Genomic DNA, 20,087 nt, shown 5'->3' with positions numbered 1-20,087 from the left:
CACTTTCTCTGTTTTCCCCCCAAAGGCGGACCTCCTCTTACTCTCCAGTTCAGAGCCCAACAGCCTCTGCTATGTGGAGACAATGGACATAGATGGGTAATGACATTTCTTACATATGTATGACGTTTTGATCCTTTTGGTCATGACTGCACAGCTGCTTCAGCCCTCCAGTTGTTTTTGGACAACAACTCCCATCATCCTTAGCCACAGTAGCCAATAGTTGGCATGAGGGAGTTGTACTTCAGCATGTACAGAAGGCTGAAGCTGTGTGGCCCTGATTTAGGTAATTAAGTTGCTTGTTGCCTAACCTACCTTGCAAGTTTGTTGTGAAGCTAACAATTGGTCAAGCCTTTTGAGTACTCTTTCGATTGATTGATTGATTGATTGATTGATTGACAGAGTACTCTGGACATTAGTCATTAGTGGCTGACTTACTAATCTTTCTCTCCTTCTTCTAAACTGGTTTTAAGGGAGACGAATCTGAAGTACAGACAAGCCCTCCTGGAGACGCACAAAGAGCTGGCCAGGGAGGAGAAAATGGCCGCTTTTGACGGTGCGTATCAGTATCTACCTTTTTCTAAGGCTTCCAAGGAAGCTCTGTGTGGAGAGGTTTGGGCTCAAAATCCAGCAGGTGGGAGTCCACAGTTGCCCAGGGAGCCAGTGTGGTGTAGTGGCTAGAGTGCTGGACTAGGACCGGGGAGACCCGAGTTCAAATCCCCATTCAGCCATGAAACTAGCTGGGTGACTCTGGGCCAGTCACTTCTCTCTCAGCCTAACCTGCTTCACAGGGTTGTTGTTGTGAGGAGAAACCTAAGTATGTAGTACACTGCTCTGGGCTCCTTGGAGGAAGAGTGGGATATAAAATGTAATCATCATCATCATCATCATCCGTTCACCTGCCATGACCTCAAGTACTGGCATGAGGTCTCAGTCCCAGAAGACGTGGGGAGACAAAATGGCGGCCACAGAACACCGCCATGATTCAAAAATCCCCATTGGGTTTCCTTCTCATTCCTCTCCCATAAATGGCCAGAAAGCCCCTTGTTGTTGCCGCTGAGACATCGGAGGCAAGGGAGGCATTTCAGTTTTGCTTTCTTGATAGATAAACTCATGCCATGAGAGAGAGTGAAGTGGTGCATTTTGTGTACCTTGTCAGTTATTCAGCTTGTTTCCTAAGTGTGCCTTTTAATTCCACCTCATCTTTCAGCCTGAAACCAAGCCCCCAATAATGGCATTTGGTTTGGCACTTGGGAAGGGCCGCCATTTTCATTTTCTGTTCCCTAATTTCCCCTGTCAGATGAGGGGCGGGGGTGGGGAGGGGTGGGGAATGAAGCCGACGTTCAATGGTAGAGCATCTGATTTGTGTTCAGAAGGTCCCAGGTTCAATCCATGGGAGCATCTCCAGGTCAGGCTGGGAAAAACTCCTATGTAAAATGTTGGAGAGCTGCTGCCAGTCAGTGTAGGCAATATTGAGCTAGGTGGCCCAAGGGTCAGACTCAGATGGCAGTTGAAACAAAAGTAGTTCAGGAATATTTTAAATGCATAACATTCCTGAGTGGTCCAGATCCAGCACAATGGGAAGCTGGCCCCGAAAGGAAAATACTACTTCTTAGGGAGAAATCATACGGCCCCAACATGTGCCGAGAAGTAGGCCAACCAAATTTTCACATATTGTTTGGGTGCCCCAGGGACAGTAACTTGCGAGGAGCCGAACAGTCGGATGCACAGTTTCATCGGCACGCTGGAGTGGCGTGGGGAGAAGTACTCCCTTGACAGTGAGAAGATCTTGCTACGTGGCTCCAGGATCCGGAATACGGAGACCTGCTATGGTCTTGTTATCTACGCAGGTGAGTGGATGTGGCTGGGCCTGGACTGGAGTCAAGGTGATGCTGGAGTTTACCCCAGATGTAAGAACAAAAGAAATGGTCTTGCTGCATCAAGCCAAGGGTCCATTTAGTCTGGCCTCCTGACTGCTCCTGTACATGGAGGTTGAATTGATTTTATACTCAGCGAAGTTTGTGAGCACAAGCTTGTGAGCTCCATTTGTTCCTCACCAAAAGCTCTTGAATAAACTTAGCAGTCATAGGATAAGGGGACAGGTTCATGTGTGGATTGGTAACTGGATGAAGGACAGGAAACAGAAGGTAGGAATAAATGGACAGTTTTCACAATGGAGGGAAGTAAGAAGTGGGGTCTCCTGGGTATCTGTACTGGGACCAGTGATCACTGTACTGGGACCAGTGATCTTTAACTTATTCATAAATGATCAAGAAGTTGGGGTAAGCAGAGAAGTGGCCAGATTTGCAGATGACACTGAACTATTTAGGGTAGTGAAATCCACAACAGATTGTGAGAAACTCCAAAAGGATCTCTTCAAACTGGGTGAGTGGGCCTCAAAATGGCAAATGCGGTTCAATGGAAACAAGTGTAAAGTGATGCACATTTGGGGCAAAACTGCCTAACTTCACATATACACTGATGGGGTCTGAGCTGTCAGTGACTGACCAGGAGAGAGATTTTGGAGTCATGGTGGACAGCTTGTTGAAAGTGTCAACTCAGTGAACAGCAGCTGTGAAAAAGGCCAATGCCATGCTAGGAATCATTAGGAAGGGGACTGAAAATAAAAAGGCTAGTATTATAATGTCTGTATACAAATTGATGGTGCTGCCACATCTGGAATACTGTGTACAATTGCAGTCACTGCATCTTAAGAAGGACATTATAGAACTGGGAAAGGTACAGAAGAGGGCAACCAAGATGATCAGGGGCCTGGAGCACCTTCCTTAGGAGGCAAGGCTACAGCACCTGGGGCTTTTTAGTTTGGAAAAGAAGCGACTAAGGGTAGACATGATACAGGTGTATAATAATTATGCATGGTGTGGAGAGGGTAGACAGAGAGAAACGTTACTCCCTCTCTCACAACACCTGAACCAGGGGTCATCCCATGAAACTGAAGGCTGAGAAACGTAGGACCAACAAAAGGGAGGACAGCACGTAATTAATCTATGGAATTATCTGCCACAAGATGTGGTGATGTCCACTAGCTTGAATGGCTTTAAGAGGGACTTAGGCAAATTCACTGAGGTCTATCAAATGGCTACTAGTCTGGTGGCTAAAGGCCATCTCCAGCCTCAGAGGCAAGATGCCTCTCAATAGCAGTGGCAGGGGAGCAACAGCAGGAGAGAGGGCCTGCCCTCACCTCTGCCCTGTGGGCTTCTCAGAGGCATCTGGTGGGCTGCTATGTGAAGCAGGTTGCTGGACTAGATAGGGCTTGTGCCTAATCCAGCAGGGCCACCTAATGGTGCAGCGGGGAAGTAACTTGCCTAGGGAGCAAGAGGTTGCTGGTCTGAATCCCTGCTGGTGTGTTTCCCAGACTATGGGAGACACCTATATCGGGCAGCAGCAATATAGGAAGGTGCTGAAAGGCATAGTCTCATTCTGTGCGGGAGGAGGCAATGGCAAACTCCTCCTGTATTCTACCAAAGACAACCACAGGGTTCTGTGGGCGCCAGGAGTTGACACCGAGTTGATGGCACGACGACGACAATGGGAAAAGACATCAATGATCAGAAACCATGCCCAATTTCCTGTTCAAGATTTGGAATGTAAAAAATTGATAACAGAGTGTCAGTGAACTCCATTTATATCAGGAGGCAGGAATTAGGAGGGTTCTGTTTTTGACTGAATACCTAACCGTTCAAAATGAACCTCGACCGTGTCTAGTCCTCAGGGTCTGAAACTGCCTGAGGTTCAATCCTAGCTGTTTCTGCTCCCACCCCCACCCCCCGTCCGGAAATTGGTGATGGGGTCATAGCTCAGGGGCGGAACCCCTGCTTTGTAAGCAGAAGGTCTCAGGTCCAGTCTCTGGCTGGCAGCATTTCCAAGTAGGTCACCCCCTGCCTGAGCTTGTCAGTTCAGAACTGTTCACACTGATTCACATTGATGTTAGATGTGCTGGCTCAGCTTAAAGCCTCCTTCCAAGTACTCCGTCGTGGTTTATGTCCCAAGTGGGGGCGGAATGCCACAAAGGCCGCAATCCAACCAAAGCTGAGCACCTTTTATTCACTTCCTGATGAACAATTTGGTCATTTCAGTGGAGAAACTCAACGTGCAGGTGAGCCTCACCCTCTTAACATCAATCAGGCTTACTGTAAAGTCCCTGCACTGAGCAGGGATTGATCTCCAAGGTCACCTCCGATGCCAATTCTGTCTCCAGTTCTTTGGCTGGATCGTGCCCAAACATGGAAATAAGGCATAGAGAGTATAGAGTTCCTATGTAATTAAGAATAATCATTGGGGTTTTGTTGTGGTGGTGGTTTCTGCTGGTAAGAACATGACTGGACCGGCTACTAGGTGGAGAGTGCTGAATTGTTTTGTTTGCATGTAAAATATATTTATTTATCTATCTATCCTATTTATGTACTGCCTGATCTCTTGATCTCTCTCTAGGCAGAGTGCATAATCCAAATTACAATATAAAAATAAAAAACAAAAAACTTTCACAGAATAAAAACAAGGAAGAACAATTCACAGAACAACTGAAACAATTTCCCTTAAAAGGATTCATTAGACGCCTGAGAAAACAGGCGTGTCGAAAGCCTTGGGGCAGCCATGGAGAAGGTCGAGCCCCGAGTCTTGTATCTTAAAAAAAAAAAATTATGACAGATTTAATGGTGTGACTCAGTGTTCTCTCTAATTTTTTTCCACCTGTGTGAGGAATGAGTTTTGTTCTGGGTGGCAGTATCAATGCAGTGCGTCCACACATGCATTCAGAATGGGGTCTTCCTGATTCAACCTGAGCGGGATCTAAAATTAACTGAGCAGACATCAAGAAATGTGTGAGCGCGTGCATATGCGTATGCCTTAGAGGGAACACTGGTGTGACTGAATCTGTTGCCTACCTGGAAAAGGGCTGGGATTCTTTTTTGATGATGATGATGATGATTTGTATTCACATATCACAAACGCTTCTGCACGCAGGTTTTGATTCCAAAATAATGAGAAATTGTGGCAAAATCAAAGTGAAGAAAACCAAGCTCAGCCGCCTGATGGACCGCATCGTGCTTCTGGTAAAAAAACAAAACCCCAAAAGACAAACCAACAACCCTTCCAGAGATGTACAATTTGTCCAGAGCGAAGTGGGGAGGCAACTCGTTCCACACAATGAACAATTATTGCTGTAAATTCTCAAGCCTCACTCTCACAGAGGCAGTAAACCTGGGTTCCACTTACATAGGTACATGGGAAGCTGCCTAACACTCAGTCTTTCCCGTCTTAACAGAAGGCTCAAGGCCGGTTGAAGTAAAGTAAAGTTGTGCCCTCCAGTCGGTGTCAAATCCTGGCGCCCACAGAGCCCTGTGGTTGTCTTTGGCTAATACAGGAGGGGATGACCATTGCCATCTCCCACACATTATGAGATGATGCCTTTCAGCATCTTCCTATATTGCTGCTGCCCGATATAGGTGTTTCCCACAGTCTGGGGAACATACCAGCGGGAATTCAAACCAGCAACCTCTTGCTCTCTAGGCAAGTTACTTCCCCGCTGTGCCAAATAAATAAATAAATAAATAAATATCCCACAATTTCATTTATTTCTAGGCGGCTTTTTCAAGTTCCCCTTCATTCCAAAATAACAAATTCGATTTATTTGACAAGTTCGAAGAAAAGACAGCAAGAAACCGACATATGCTAACTGACAAGCTAAATCTCGATGAAGCTGCCTTCTGCGGAGTCAAACCTTTGGTCCATCTAGCTCAGACTTGTCTGCACTGACTGGCAGCGTCTCTCCACAGTTTAGGCAAGAGCGCTTCCCAGTCCTACTGGAGATGCTGCCAGGGGTTGAATCCGGGACTGAAGGTTCATTTATACCCCAAATCCCTGCAAGTAGAAAGCTAAGCGGTCAGGGGGAATCTCTCACTTGTAGCCTGCCTGCCTCGCAAGAAATCGCTCTCATAATTTAACCACTGTACCTTTCCCCCCCTCAGCTCTCCCTGAGTCTCATCCTTATCTCGTTCTGCTTCGCTATCGCCTCTGGAATCTGGGTTGAGAAGTTCCGCCAGGAACACAGTTACCTCGCCGTTTTCTTCGAGCACACCTCTGCAGCCAAACACGCCTTCTTTGCCTTCTGGGGGTTCATCATCCTCTTGAGTCTTGTCCTTCCAATGTCTATGCTCATCACGTATGTCCTGACTCTTCCTTTCCCTCTAGAAATGGGGCCAAAGACAGTTGGGGCAGGGCCTTGTGGCCGGGTGGGTTGCCCAAATGAAGGACCCTTTTGCAGAACCGTCTTAACAGTTTCCCAATTGGCTGGCTCTTCTTTCCTCCTACTAGTCAATGACAGTCATGTGACCACCCTCATAGAATTGAAAGGGGTGGGATCAGCCTTACAGCTGCATGAATTGCCTTACACCATGGATAAAGTGTGCCGTCGAGTCGGTGTTGACTCCTGGCGACCACAGAGCCCTGTGATTGTCTTTGGTAGAATACAGGAGGGGTTGACCTCCTGTATTCACCTCTGCTTGCCTAATGGGCAAGTCACCTCTGCTTGCCTAATGGGCCTTCTCTCTCCCCCTTTCCTAGCTTTGAGTTCATCTACCTGGTCAACAGCTGCTTCATCAACTGGGACGTGGAGATGTATTACGCCCCGAAGGACACTCCGGCCAAAGCCAGAAGCACGAGTCTGAACGACCAGCTGGGGCAGATTCAATACGTCTTCTCGGACAAGACTGGCACCTTGACTCAAAACATCATGACGTTCAAGAAATGTTGCATCAACGGGATGATATACGGTAAAATGTGGGATTTGAGACTCGTGATTCGGAAATATGAATTGGTACACCTTCGAAACCTGGGCTGCATTCTGAATACTATTCTCCCTTTGGGGTAGTCAGTGACCAGTATTCCATTTCCATTATGTTTCTTTCCACCTTCCCCCCCATGGTTTTATTTGGTGTCCTCTGGATTCTTCCTTTTCACTTCTCCTAAGATTCTTTTAAATTCTCCTGGATTCTCCTGTTTCAGTTCCCCTGTGTTCCTATTCTATCCTCTCAGTCTGTGCATTGATATGCAGGTGTCTTACTGTCCTAAACTGTGGTACTTTTTTGACTGTGCATAGGAAGGCATTATGTCTGCCACAAATTACCATTGGGATATATATTTGTAACTAGCAGGTGAGACCCATCATTAACCAGGCAAAATCATTTTGTGTATTTTACACTTCTAGGAAAGTTCAAGAAATTACATATATGTAATAGAATTTTTAATTAATGTGCTTGCAAAAGGGAAATAAAAGAACAGCTTGAAATTTGTGGGATTTCAACTTCAAATGAACGATAGTAAATTTGCATCTGAGAAAGATCTTCTGCTTCTCTTGGGCATGATGTCATTTTTGAATTATCGATCTGATTATTGAGTCTTAAGAATCTGTTGAGAATCATAACAGTTAAACTATAATTATTATATTCAGAATTTCTTCTAAAAGCATACAAAAGCATCTAAAACTTTCACCCAGCACATTCCAGTGTAAAAAGTAACGCACTTGGCAAATTTAAGTGTTGGGATTGTGTATGCAAAATCTGTAGGTCATTGGGAAGTATGACTTTATTTTGCACAAAAAAATTCTCTACAATATATAATAGAATACCACTATTACTAATATCGTTACATTAATAGCATTACTTTATTATGTGTGCTTTATCTTAAAAAGTCATATTGTTAATTTCCACTTATTTGCATAGGCTGTGTGTCTCATTTCTGCAGATTGCACTATTAATTAATCCGCCCCCCTCTTAAAACATTTGCAGGTTCAGACAACGGCAACACTACAGGCCAGTCAATGGTATGTCCAATATTCCTGCCACAGATTGCATGGTCCCTTTAAGACACTGTGGTCACATGAGAACTGGGAGGCGGAGCATGGCGCATGGCGGAGCATTCTCTGTCCACTGGGCTCTGTCTTGAAGAGTTACAAGCTGTCATTCCAGATTGCAGTGGAGTCAGTTTAAGCACCAAGGACTTCAGATCCTGGTGAAAGTTTGAGGTTTATCACAGACGCTTTGTGGGCACTAGAGCCAAAGATGCTTTTTTCCCTTCCAAATGTTTGCAGACATTTCAGAGCAGAACCTGTGAAGGCTGCTGCCCTGTGCTTTAAAAAATATCTGGTCCATGAGTGGACCTGGGAGTGGGTGGAGTCAAGGGAGGAGCTTGACCGGCCAGGGGGTGGAAGTCTAGTGAATCAGGGTGTGGAAATGACAGGGGAACGTACTATTCCTCTTTTATTTAACTAAAGGTCTCAATACTAACATCCTGAAGCAAAATATGAAACAAGCAAGTACAGTATCTGGCAGTGGGCAACCCTACTAGGGACAGGGCCTTTTCCGTGGTGGCACCCTGTTTCTGGAGTAGCCTCCTATTCTGTTCATGGAATAGCCTCCAGGCAAGTGAGGCTTGCCTGGTGCCTTTGTTCTTTTAGATGCCAGGTGAAGACCTTTCTGTTTACTCAGGCTTTTAAAAATTGATTTTTTAAAAAGTTTTTAAAAACATGTATTTTATTTATTTATTGTTCAGTTTTTATACTGCCTTTCATAATGCATCTCAAGGCGGTTATTTATTCTGTATTTTTTGTTTCATGTTGTGGTCTGTTTATTACGTTTTATGTGTTTTTATTGGATGTTTTTTAATGTTGTGTTGTGAGCCACCAATTTGCTATGGGGCGGCTAACAAATTACTACTACTGCTACTACTATTATTACCCCTCATCCCTATTTGCATTTTCATCCAGGAAGCCTTGTTGAACTGGAACAAGTACCACAACAGGAAGCTGGAGTTCTTCGACCAGTCGCTCATCGATATAATCCGGCAGAACAACGACGCTGCAGTGCGGGAGTTTATGTGCCTACTTGCCCTCTGCCACACCGTCATGGTGGAGGAGAAAGAGAGTACGCCGCACCATTTCCCCATCCCTTCCTTCACCCCACTGTCCCAGGATCTGGCCCTGGGAAGAGCAGCTTGCAAAACTGAGCAGCTGACTTAATTCCAGGGTATGCCACCCACAAAGCCGAGGAGGAAAAGGACCTTATTGTGTCGGGGGAGAAAAACAGCAGCCCAAAATCCCACAGATGTCCCGGCACACCTGGGATCCATTCTCCAAGAGCTCAGCTCTGGGTGGGTGGTTTCCATTTAAACCTCCAGTCTTCATGCATAGTGTGGGCTTCAAAAGCCACCAGTGATCTTGGAAACTCGTTTAATATACCATTTTCCAGAAGGATCGGAACAGACCCTGCCCATCAAGGTGGCCCAGGCATGTACTTGGGGGCTGGAATGATTGCCCTCTGTCCTCTGAGCCCGAAGATTCTGCCAAGGTCCATGGCAATCTGCTGCCAGTCACTACTGACATGATAAATTGCTGCCAAACAGAGTCAGTCCCTTGGTCTATCTAGCTTGGTATTGCCTACACTGACTGGCAGCAGCTCTTCTAACATGCCTTTCCTGGAGATGTCAGGGATTGAATCTGCAACTTTCTGTATGCAAAGCAGATCCTCTCCTGCTGAGCAACAGCCCTGAACTGGAGCGAAACCTAAACTTTCTTGGTTGCCTTGAACAGGAACTAAATCAAAATCATTAAACATACATAGTAATAACCAGTTCAAAGAAAGTGTTTCAGCAACCCAGCACCTAGCTTATTATTGTGTGATTGATGTTTTATTATGAATCATACTGTTGTAAGCAAAGTGCTGGTTTATTTTCATGAACTAGCTTTTGTTGTATGCATTCGGGTTCTTAAAATATTTAAAAGACTAAAAATAAACAGTTTCTCGTCAAAAGGTAGATATAGATATATTTTATTTACGACCCATGGTCAGCTTGCAAGTCAACTAGAAATAGTAGAATAAAAGGAATCCTACAAGAGGTTAACAGTTGCTAGAAAATAATAAAACATCAATCACATACAATACCAATCAAAGACTTAACTGGCAATTGCTAATGATAAAATATAAACTAAAAATTCAGGAAGAGCATACGCATGAAATAAAAGACTGACGTAACCACATAGCATTAGAGCAGAACTTCGCCACCTTATATGTAATAGATGGAGAATGATCTGCCAGAAGATAAGAAACACAAAAATCTCCTGAGTATTCTGGAAAGGGTGCCAGACAGGGAGATATCAGGGAACGTCTTAACTCTCTGTAAAACAGAGAGATAAATGATATTTCTCAAAACAGTTAGCCTTCTCTTCGTTGTAGAGTTACATCACAAACAAGAGTTTGATGCAACCAAGATGACCAGGGGCCTGGAGCACCTTCCTTTTACGAGGCTAGGCTGCAGCTTCTGAGACTCTTTACCTTGGAAAAGAGGCAGCAACAGGGAGACACAATGGAGGTGTATAAAATTATGCCTGGTGTAGTAAGAGTGGACAGAGAGTAATTTGTCTGCCACGTTCACAACACTAGAAGCAGGGGTCATCTCCTGAAACTGAAGGCCAGGACATTTAGAACCAACAAAAGGAAGTACTTTTTTTCACACAGTGCACCATTAATCTATGGAATTCTCTGCCACAGGATGTGGTGATGGCTACTAGCTTGGATGGCTTTAGGAACATAGGAAGCTGCCATATACTGAGTCAGACCATTCGTCTATCTAGCTCAGTATTATCTTCACAGACTGGCAGCGGCTTCTCCAAGGTGGCAGGCAGGAATCTCTCTCAGCCTGATCTGGAGATGCTGCCAGGGAGGGAACTTGGAACCTAGATGCTTTTGCCAGAGTGGCCCCATCCCCTATGGGGAATGTCTTCCAGTGCCCACACTTCTAGTCTCCCTTTCATATGCAACCATGGTGGATCCTGCTTAGCTAAGGGAGCCAGCATGGTGTAGTGGCTAGAGTGCCGGATTAGGACTGGGGAGACCCGAGTTCAAATCCCCATTCAGCCATGATACTAGCTGGGTGACCCTGGGCCAGTCACTCTCTCTCAGCCTAACCAACTTCACAAGGTTGTTGTTGTGAGGAGAAACCTAAGTATGTAGTACACCGCTCTGGGCTCCTTGGAAAAAGAGCGGGATATAAAATGTAAAAATAAAAATAAAAAAATAAGGAGACCAGTCATGCTTGCTACCACAAGACCAGCTTTCCTCTCCTTTAAAAGGGGCTTAGACAAATTCGTGGAGAGCAGGTCTTTCCATGGCTACTAGTCTGGTGACCGCAGGCCACCTCCAGCCTCAGAAGCAAGATGCCTCTAAATCCCAGTTGAAGGGGAGCAACAGCAGGAGGCAGGCCTCTTGCCTGTTGGCTCCCTAGAAGCATCTGGTGGGCCACTGTGGGAAACAGGATGCTGGACTAGATGGGCCTCCTTGGGCCTGATCCTGCAGGGCTGTTGATTCTAAACCAGTTCAGTAATACATCTGAACTGATTTCCAAATGACTTTTAAAAAGAGCTGGGTTGCTGAAACATGCAGATGACCCTGAACGGGAACTGAGGCCACGTTTTGAATGGTCTGATTGAGACCCTTGGATTCTGCCCTTCTCTTAGGTCAGCTGGTTTACCAAGCAGCGTCGCCGGACGAAGAAGCCTTGGTGACAGCAGCTAGGAACTTGGGGTATGCCTTCCTCTCCCGGACCCAAGACACCATCACGATCAGCGAGCTGGACATGGAAAGGACGTATAAGGTCTTGGCACTGTTGGATTTCAACAGTGTACGCAAACGGATGTCAATTCTGGGTGAGTGTTGGAGGAACGGGGACCTGGAAGTCCTTCTGGAAACCTTTCCCTGCATCTTATTATTATTTCTTGTTTACACAGTCAGACAGGTGTTATTGACTGGTTTGTTTTATCCAGACATCAAGTCCTTCCCAAGGACCTGGGATGCCAGAATTTTGTTGTCAATGGTTATAGATATCGTCACAGAATATAGGCTGTTCCCAGTAAAGCTGCTTTTTGGAATTGGCTGGTGGTGATTTCTGTGGCCCCTATGGTGTTGAGGTGCTCTTCAAGGTCTTTTGGAACTGCACCCAGGGCGCCAATGACCACTGGGATTATTTTGGTCTTCTTCTGCCACAGCCTTTCAATTTCAATTTGTAGATCTTTGTATTTGGTGGTTTTTTCTATTTCTTTTTCTTCTATTCTGCTATCCCCTGGTATTGCTATGTCGATTATTTTAACTTGTTTTTCTTTCTTCTCGACTACAGTGATATCTGGTGTATTGTGTGGCAGATGTTTGTCTGTTTGTAGTCGGAAGTCCCATAATATTTTTACATCTTCATTTTCTTCAACTTTTTCAATTTGATGGTCCCACCAATTCTTGGCTACAGGTAGCTTGTATTTTTTGCAGATGTTCCAGTGTATCATCCCTGCTACTTTGTCATGCCTTTGTTTGTAGTCAGTCTGTGCGATCTTCTTACAACAACTGATTAGGTGGTCCACTGTTTCATCTGCTTCTTTACAAAGGCAGCACTTGCTGTTTGTTGTGGATTTTTCGACTTTTGCTCTTATTGCATTTGTACTTAGTGCCTGTTCTTGTCCAGCCAGTATTAAACCTTCTGTTTCTTTCTTCAAGTTGCCATCCTTAAGCCATTGCCAGGTCTTGGTGTGTCTGATTTTCCACTTATATTGTGTAAATATTGACCATGCAGGGGCTTATTTCTCCATTTTTCTGCTCGGTTCTTGACTTGTTCTTTCTTGTAGGCCTGTTTTGTTTCATTGGTGTCGAATAGTTTCGCGTTCTTGACCATTTGAAGTGCATCTTCTTCACTGTCCCTTATATATTCTTCAAGGCCTCTTTTCTCCTCCTCTACTGTTTGATGGACTTGCAGCATTCCTCTTCCACCTGAGCTGCAAGGGAGGTATATCCAATCTACATCACTGCGGGGGTGCAGAGCATGATTGATGGTCATGATTTTCCTGGTCTTACGATCCAGCATCTCTAGCTCTGCCTGGGTCCAGTCTATTATTCCTGCAGTGTATCTAATAACAGGTATAGCCCAGGTGTTTATGGCTTGTATGATGTTCCCGCCATTGAGTTTGGATTTGAGGATTTTTCTGACTCTCCTGATGTATTCACTTCCAATTTTTCTTTTAACTTCAGTGTGTGCGATGTTATCAGCCTGGAGAATGCCCAAGTATTTGTAAGGTTCTTTCTCTTCCACGTTCTTGATCTTGCTTCCATTGGGCAGTTCTATTCCTTCTGTTTTTCTTATTTTCCCTCTGTTCATTATTAATGCAGCACACTTGTCTAGTCCAAACTCCATTGCTATATGGCTACTGAATATACGGACAGTGCTTAGCAGTGATTTGATTTCTGACTGGGACTTTCCATACAACTTCAGATCGTCCATGTACAGCAGATGGTTGATTTTACTGGATGTTTTAGATGTTTGGTATCCGAGGCTTGTTTTGTTTAGTATTTGTGAAAGCGGGGTCATGGCGATTACAAACAATAGAGGGGATAGTGAGTCCCCTTGGAAAATGCCTCTTCTCATGCTAACCTGTCCAAGTGCCTCGCCATTGATTGTTAACTGTGTACTCCACATGCTCATTGCTTTTTTAATAAATATCTGAATGTTTTTGCTGACACCAGTTGTTTCTAAACATTTTAGTATCCATGTATGAGGCAATGAATCGAAGGCTTTCTTGTAGTCAATCCATGCAACACTTAGATTGGTTTTTCTTCTCTTGCAATTTTCTAAAATCATTTTGTCAATCAGCAGCTGGTCTTTTGTGCCTCTGGTGTTCGGGCAATTTCCTTTCTGTTCAACTGGAAGCTGTTTGTTAGTTAATAAGTGTTGCATCACTTCATCTGCTATTATTCCAGATAATAATTTGAACATGGTTGGCAGGCAGGTTATTGGTCTATAATTACTTGGAACTGCACCTTTTGCTGGGTCTTTCATGATGAGATGAGTTTTCCCAGTTGTTAGCCATTGTTTAATATCACTGCCTTTCATAATGTGATTGAACTGTTTTGATAGTTGTTTATGAAGGCTTGTTAGGTGTTTAAGCCAAAAGCCATGCAGTTCATCGTCGCCTGGCGCAGTCCAATTTTTAATTTTCTTTGCTCTTTCACTTATTAATTCTGGTGTTATTATTAGATCTTGCATTTGTTGGTTACATTTTTGACCTCTTTCATCCAGCCTGCTTTTTTATTATAATCTATTTGATTGTCCCATAATTTCCGCCAGAATTGCACTGTTTCTTCTTTATTTGGTGTTTCTACGTTTCTTGCAGTTTCTCCTTCTATGCTTTGGTAGAAACGTCTCTGATTCGACTGGAATTGGAGATTCTGCCTGTGTTGTGTAATTCTGGCTTCATATCTGCTAATCTTCTTTGACACTGCTGTTATTTGCTGCTTTATTATTTCCAGGACTTCTCTAATTTTCCTTGAATCTAGGTGATATTTTTGGATTAGATACTGTTTGGTGTTTTCATTCTTCAGCTTCTTGTCTTTCATATCTTTCAATTTACTAGCATCTGATCTAAGCCTGGAGATTTTATTTTCTAATCTAATCTTCCATTTAGGTGATGTACTGCTTTCTTTTTTGACAGGTCCACTGATCTTATATCCGAGCTCTTGTGTTGTTATTGTTGCTGCACTGTACATTAGTTGGTTTGTTTCTTGCAAATTATTGGTTGTTATTTCTGCAAGTGCAGCACTGACATCTTTTAATGCCTGAGCAAGTTGTTTTTTGGCAACTGTTTTTAGAGCTGGAAGTCGAACCCTGGTGGTTGTTTGGTTCATGTGCTCAGTTATTTTTTGCTTTAGTTCTTGTTGCTTTTCTGTTAAACGGCATTCGGGTTTTTGAGGTGAAGGCAAAGGGGAGGTTGCCTGGTTTTGATTTTGAAACAGTTCAGCAACAGTGGCATCCTCGATTTCCAACACCTCCTCCACCTGCGCCTGAGCAACCGCTTCAGTTGGTGGTAATTCTTCTTCCATATCTTGAGCCTGTGTTGCTCTTTGCAGTTCTTAGAGCTCAACTCCTGTGAATACTTTATTTCTTATTATGAATCTTCTCTGGTCTGCTAGCCTTTGTTCTGTTATTTCTGTGTCTGGATGCTTCTCTTTCCAAATTTGGTACATTCTTTTAAAATAACCTATTATTATTATTATTATTATTATTATTATTATTATTATTATTATTATTATTAACCTCTTCTTCTTCTTCTTCTTATTATTATTAGTTTAGAGTTTGTTTCCGTTTTTTTGTTTTTTGAAACACGGGAATATAGAAAGCTGACTCAGACTTGCACATCTTTGTTTATGATCATTTCCTGAACTGGTCCTCTCTTAAATGGGAAGGGTCCGTCTTCTAGAACATTGACTTACACTCAGGAGCATAGCGAGGCTGGTGGTGGCCCATGTGTGGATGCCGCTGTCCCCTGGCCACGCCCCCTGCATCTGACATCATTTGGAAGGGATATGGGCCCGCGCTGTATTGTGCAGCGTGGGCCAGAACCACTCTCCCTGCCTTAAACGCACGGCCCCATTTGGGACCAATATAATGCCCCCACGGGGGGCCTGTCTGGGGCTGCGCTGGTGCCCCCGGATTGGTGGCGGCCCGGGTCCTTTGAACCCGTTCGCCCAATGGTGGCTCCGCCCCTGCTTACCCTGAATAGGTCCATCTGAAGCTGCCTTCTACTGAGTCAGACCATTGGTCTATCTAGCTCAGTCTTGTCTTCCCAGACTGGCAGTGGCTTCTCCAAGGTTGCAGGCAGGAGTCTCTCTCAGCCCTCTCTTGGAGATGCTGCCAGGGAGGGAACTTGGAACCTTGTTGCAGTTTAGGAATGCCTGGTTAAAACATCCGCCCTGGAGGTCCCTCTCTCCTAATTTCTTAAGAATGCTGGTCTCTTGCCCTCAGTGCGAGATCCTGAGGGCTGCATCAAGCTTTACACCAAAGGAGCCGACACGGTGATCCTGGAGAGACTCCACCAGGCACGGCTGAACGAGGCCACCACAGTCAAGGCGCTGGACGTAAGTGTGGCATTGCATGTAGGGAGTGAATTGGAGATGGGGGTGTGTGCTTTCTGCTCTAGCAAAGGGCCATCCTGGATGTGACCCCACACCAGACCCTTCATATAAGGCCCACCTCATAGCAACCCATATGGTTCTCTTCCCCAGAGCTTTGCCACGGATACCCTGAGGACGTTGTGCCTGGCGAGCAGAGAGGTGGACGAGGACGAATACAGCCTCTGGAGCAAGAAGTACCATGCTGCGAGCGTCCTGCTGCAGAATCGGGCCCAAGAACTGGACCAGGTGTATGAAGAGATCGAGAGAGATCTCAAGGTAAGAACTGGAGACGCTTAAGAAATGCTCTGGATTTCCCTCTGGATTCTGGAGTGCTGAATTAACTGCTTTTGTTTCTCAAGTGGATCCTCCAATCTTCCATTTTAAAAAAATTTCCTAACTGTATGCAGTGTATCGGGCAAGTGTAGTTTGCTGCGTCTCGTTCCCTCGCCACATTAATGACTGTGCATGTGCACATTGATGAAACACCACAAAGGAAAACCCTCTTGCTGCGATTCTGCATGCAGTTGTAACAAGAATCCCTCTCTGTGTGGTGTTTTACCAATCCTGAGTTGTGCATGGGCACATTACTGAAACACTGCACAGAGAGAATCCAGATGCGATCAAACAAAATGGTTGCTTTTTCCGCAGAGTTTCGGCAATCCAATCATTGTCCCTTTAATTCATTCATATTTCCTGCCCTGACTCTCATATTTTTGTTTGTTTTAAAATTATTATTATTTGTTTAAAAAAATTCAAATTCAGTGGGAGGAATGCTAAATTTGGAATTAGTTTTACATTTTCATCTCCATCCTTAACTTAGCTTGCTTGCTGTTTCAGCTTCTGGGTGCCACGGCCATAGAGGACAAGCTGCAGGACGGAGTCCCCGAGACCATCCAGATGCTCAAAAGGGGGGGCATCAAAGTGTGGGTGTTGACTGGAGACAAGCAAGGTATGGACCGTGTGGCTGACAGTGACCCAGCTCTTGTTCTGACATGACATGTTGGCCCCTATCCTGTAGGGATGTGCAAACCGGCACAAGCATGGAATTTTAATCAAATTCGAGCTAGGGTGGGAGGTGTTCAGGGATGCACAAAACCGAACATGCACAGTTCTGTTCGACTCTGGTTCGGACTCGAACTGAACCAGGCAAACCGGTTTTGTGCATACTCCTGCTATCCTGTGACTTCACTCTGTATCAATAAACAGAATTTTCGTGACCGGGTGGACATTTTGTGAAAAATGAAATTTGATGTGGATTTCAGTATTGCTCGCCACCCATGTGGGAAAACATTTTCCAGCCTTTTCTGAAATATTTTGACAGTGTCGACATGATTTCCTCATGTAACTTAAGAACCTAAGAACAGCCCTGCTGGATCAGGCCCAAGGGAGCCCATCTAGTCCGGCATCCTGTTTCACACAGTGGCCCGCCAGATGCCGTTGGAAGCCACAGGCAGGAATTGAAAGGGGCATGCCCTCCCTCTTGCTGTGACTCCCCTGCAAATGGGATTTAGAGGCACCTTCCGCTCCAGCAAAACTCCTCCAGAGTAGATGGTGGAAGCCAGAAAGCAGAAATTGGAAGTCAGCCTGTCATGGTTGCCTCTGGTGGATGACTCTTTACTCTCCAGTAGTTAGATTAGCTGTATGTGATATCAGGGAACTGTTATGAGCCAAGCGCCATTCTAGACATTACAGTGCAGGAGGGTTCATGTTCCACACGAGGGTATTGTCATCACAATGTCCAAGGAGAAAAGCTCGAGAGAAGAACTTATTATATAAGAGAAGTATTATTATATAATACTAGTTTACATATTTTATTTTATCTATATATTTAATTCTCTTAAACGTAACCCGTCACTAATCCGATGTGTGGCAGGTCAAAATGAAAAAGAGGAGAAGATTCAGTTTTATTCCTAACGTCACTGTTAGAATGTGTTGCTCACTCCGCCTTGTGTGTGCACAAATCGACCTACCTGCACTTGGGCTTCTGCGCATGCATCTCTCTTGTTCCTTCTTCTGCATGTGGCAAGCGTTGTTAAAAATAAACAGATATATTTATTATACAAGATATGGAGCGCAGAGCTGGTCTTGTGGTAGCAAGCATGACTTGTCCCCTTAGCTAAGCAGGGTCCACCCTGGTTATTGTTATTATTATTTTACATTTTATATCCCGCTCTTCCTCCAAGGACCCCGAGCGGTGTACTACATACTTCGGTTTCTGTTCACAACAACCCTGTAAAGCAGGTTAGGCTGAGAGAGAAGTGACTGGCCCAGAGTCACCCAGCTAGTATCGTGGCTGAATGGGGATTTGAACTCGGGTCTCCCCGGTCCTCGTCCAGCACTCTAACCACTACACCACGCTGGCTCCGTGGTTGCAATGGTTGCATATGAATGGGAGACTTGATGTATGAGCACCGCAAGATACTCCCCTCACGGGATGAAGCCGCTCTGGGAAGAGCATCTAGGTTCCATGTTCCCTCCCTGGCAGCATCTCCAAGATAGGGCTGAGAGAGACTCCTGCCTGCAACCTTGGAGAAGCCGCTGCCAGTCTGTGTAGACAATACTGAGCTTGATAGACCAATGGTCTGACTCAGTATATGGCAGCTTCCTATGTTCCTAAGATAAGCTTTAAAAAATTTAATGGTCCTATCATTCGGAGCAAGGGTGGAAGCAGCAAGGCTAAGGAACAAGACAAAGGTCTTCATGGGGCCACTTCTGGTCTGCTTTGTGTTTACAGAGACAGCTGTGAATATTGGCTTTGCATGTCAACTTCTGACGGACGACATGAATATCCTGGAGGAGAGTGAGATCCGGTATGGAGACATTGTGTGTGTGTGTGTGTGTGTGTGTGTGTGTGGCTTGCTTGGACCCAGGGGTCACTCTGTCTGCTTGTCTGTGTTAGCAATGCCCTGCCATAAACCTTGAGATCAGCATTGCAGCTAGGTACGTCTCGTGTGGGATCCTAGCTCTAAGCCCACTCTGCCCCAAGGATCAGATCTGGGGCTGTGGTGACTCAGTGGCAGAGGAGAGGTCCCAGGTTCATTCCTAGGCAGCATCTCCAGGTAGGGCTGAGAAAGGCTCCTGTCTGAGAGCCTGAAGACTACCTGCCAGTCAGAGCATGTGCTAGAGGGATTGAAGGGCTGACTCAGTAAGGCAGTTTCCTAAGTACCTATTCGGGATGAGTGACTGACCCTTCCCATCTAATAGGGGGCCAGTTTGGATGATTGTCTCACTGGCCCGCCCACTGTACAATTAGAAACAAACAATGCACCTATCTAGTGCACTGTTCCACCCCACATTTTCCTGTGCAGGGCGGGACCTCCGAATCACCATGAATTGTGTGCTTCCAGAGCTAGTAATATGGGGCCTATGGGTGCTCCAAATGGGCCCAAAGAGTTGTAATGAACATCTTGTGCTGTCACAACAGCTCAGTTAGCATGGAGTACCTTCGAAGAGTAGACCTTCCAAGTTCTCACTTCCTTGGTCGACTATTCCTTTCAGAAGCAGTTATGCCAAAAAAACCCAAATCAAACAAAAGCAAGAAGGCAAGAAAACAACAACAACCCCCATACACAAAATGTCAGAGCCTAGTTACAGCCGAGCTTCTTCTCCAAACCAAAGTGACCTTTTCCCTTTCACTGACCATTCCCTTTGAACAGTTAGAGTGTCAATGAACATTCCGTGGCTTCACAGCATTTTGGTAGTTTGCAAGGAGTGGTACAGCGTTGCAGGCTGGAAGCTGATGGAACATTTGTTTTGTTTTTCCTTTTGGCCAATTCTATTTATAAGGAGCTCAAGATGTCTGCCTTGTCCCTGTTTGTCCCACCCTCTTTTGCAGTGAGTTCCTTGAACCTTCTTGGTACAGCAACAACAGCTTGGCCAGCAGTGAGGAACCCCTGTATGAAAATGGCTCGATCCCACCTTTCCGGGCACCCGTTCTTCATGGAAAGACAGCACTGGTGGTCACCGGGGACTTCCTAGTAAGATGTGGTTTTTTATGGGCCCTCAATCTCCCCTCCTTTCAGGTCTTTTGGGAAATTGTTTCCTCCCATTTGGAAGCGTTGAAAGCATCTGCCTGCCTTCCAACCCCCCACAACA

The 20,087-nt window shown here is 45.1% G+C and overlaps 1 protein-coding gene across 1 annotated transcript in view; it reads left to right on the top strand.

Moving 5' to 3' along the window:
• ATP8B3 (ATPase phospholipid transporting 8B3) overlaps positions 1-20,087 on the top strand; it is a 51,209-nt gene that overhangs the window by 20,549 nt on the left and 10,573 nt on the right. Inside the window, exons 8-21 of the mRNA XM_053293199.1 lie at positions 26-96; positions 471-553; positions 1,689-1,847; positions 4,981-5,069; positions 5,985-6,178; positions 6,580-6,788; positions 7,803-7,837; positions 8,780-8,936; positions 11,525-11,713; positions 15,844-15,956; positions 16,104-16,238; positions 16,830-16,941; positions 18,727-18,802; positions 19,828-19,969. Coding sequence (XP_053149174.1) covers positions 26-96; positions 471-553; positions 1,689-1,847; positions 4,981-5,069; positions 5,985-6,178; positions 6,580-6,788; positions 7,803-7,837; positions 8,780-8,936; positions 11,525-11,713; positions 15,844-15,956; positions 16,104-16,238; positions 16,830-16,941; positions 18,727-18,802; positions 19,828-19,969 — 1,764 coding nt within the window. The remainder of the gene's footprint in view (positions 1-25; positions 97-470; positions 554-1,688; positions 1,848-4,980; positions 5,070-5,984; positions 6,179-6,579; positions 6,789-7,802; positions 7,838-8,779; positions 8,937-11,524; positions 11,714-15,843; positions 15,957-16,103; positions 16,239-16,829; positions 16,942-18,726; positions 18,803-19,827; positions 19,970-20,087) is intronic.

Source organism: Hemicordylus capensis, chromosome 2 (assembly GCF_027244095.1).
Source record: "Hemicordylus capensis ecotype Gifberg chromosome 2, rHemCap1.1.pri, whole genome shotgun sequence".
Lineage (NCBI taxonomy): Eukaryota > Metazoa > Chordata > Lepidosauria > Squamata > Cordylidae > Hemicordylus > Hemicordylus capensis.
Note: the sequence above shows the minus strand (reverse complement) of the source record. Positions and strands in the feature narration are given on the sequence as shown.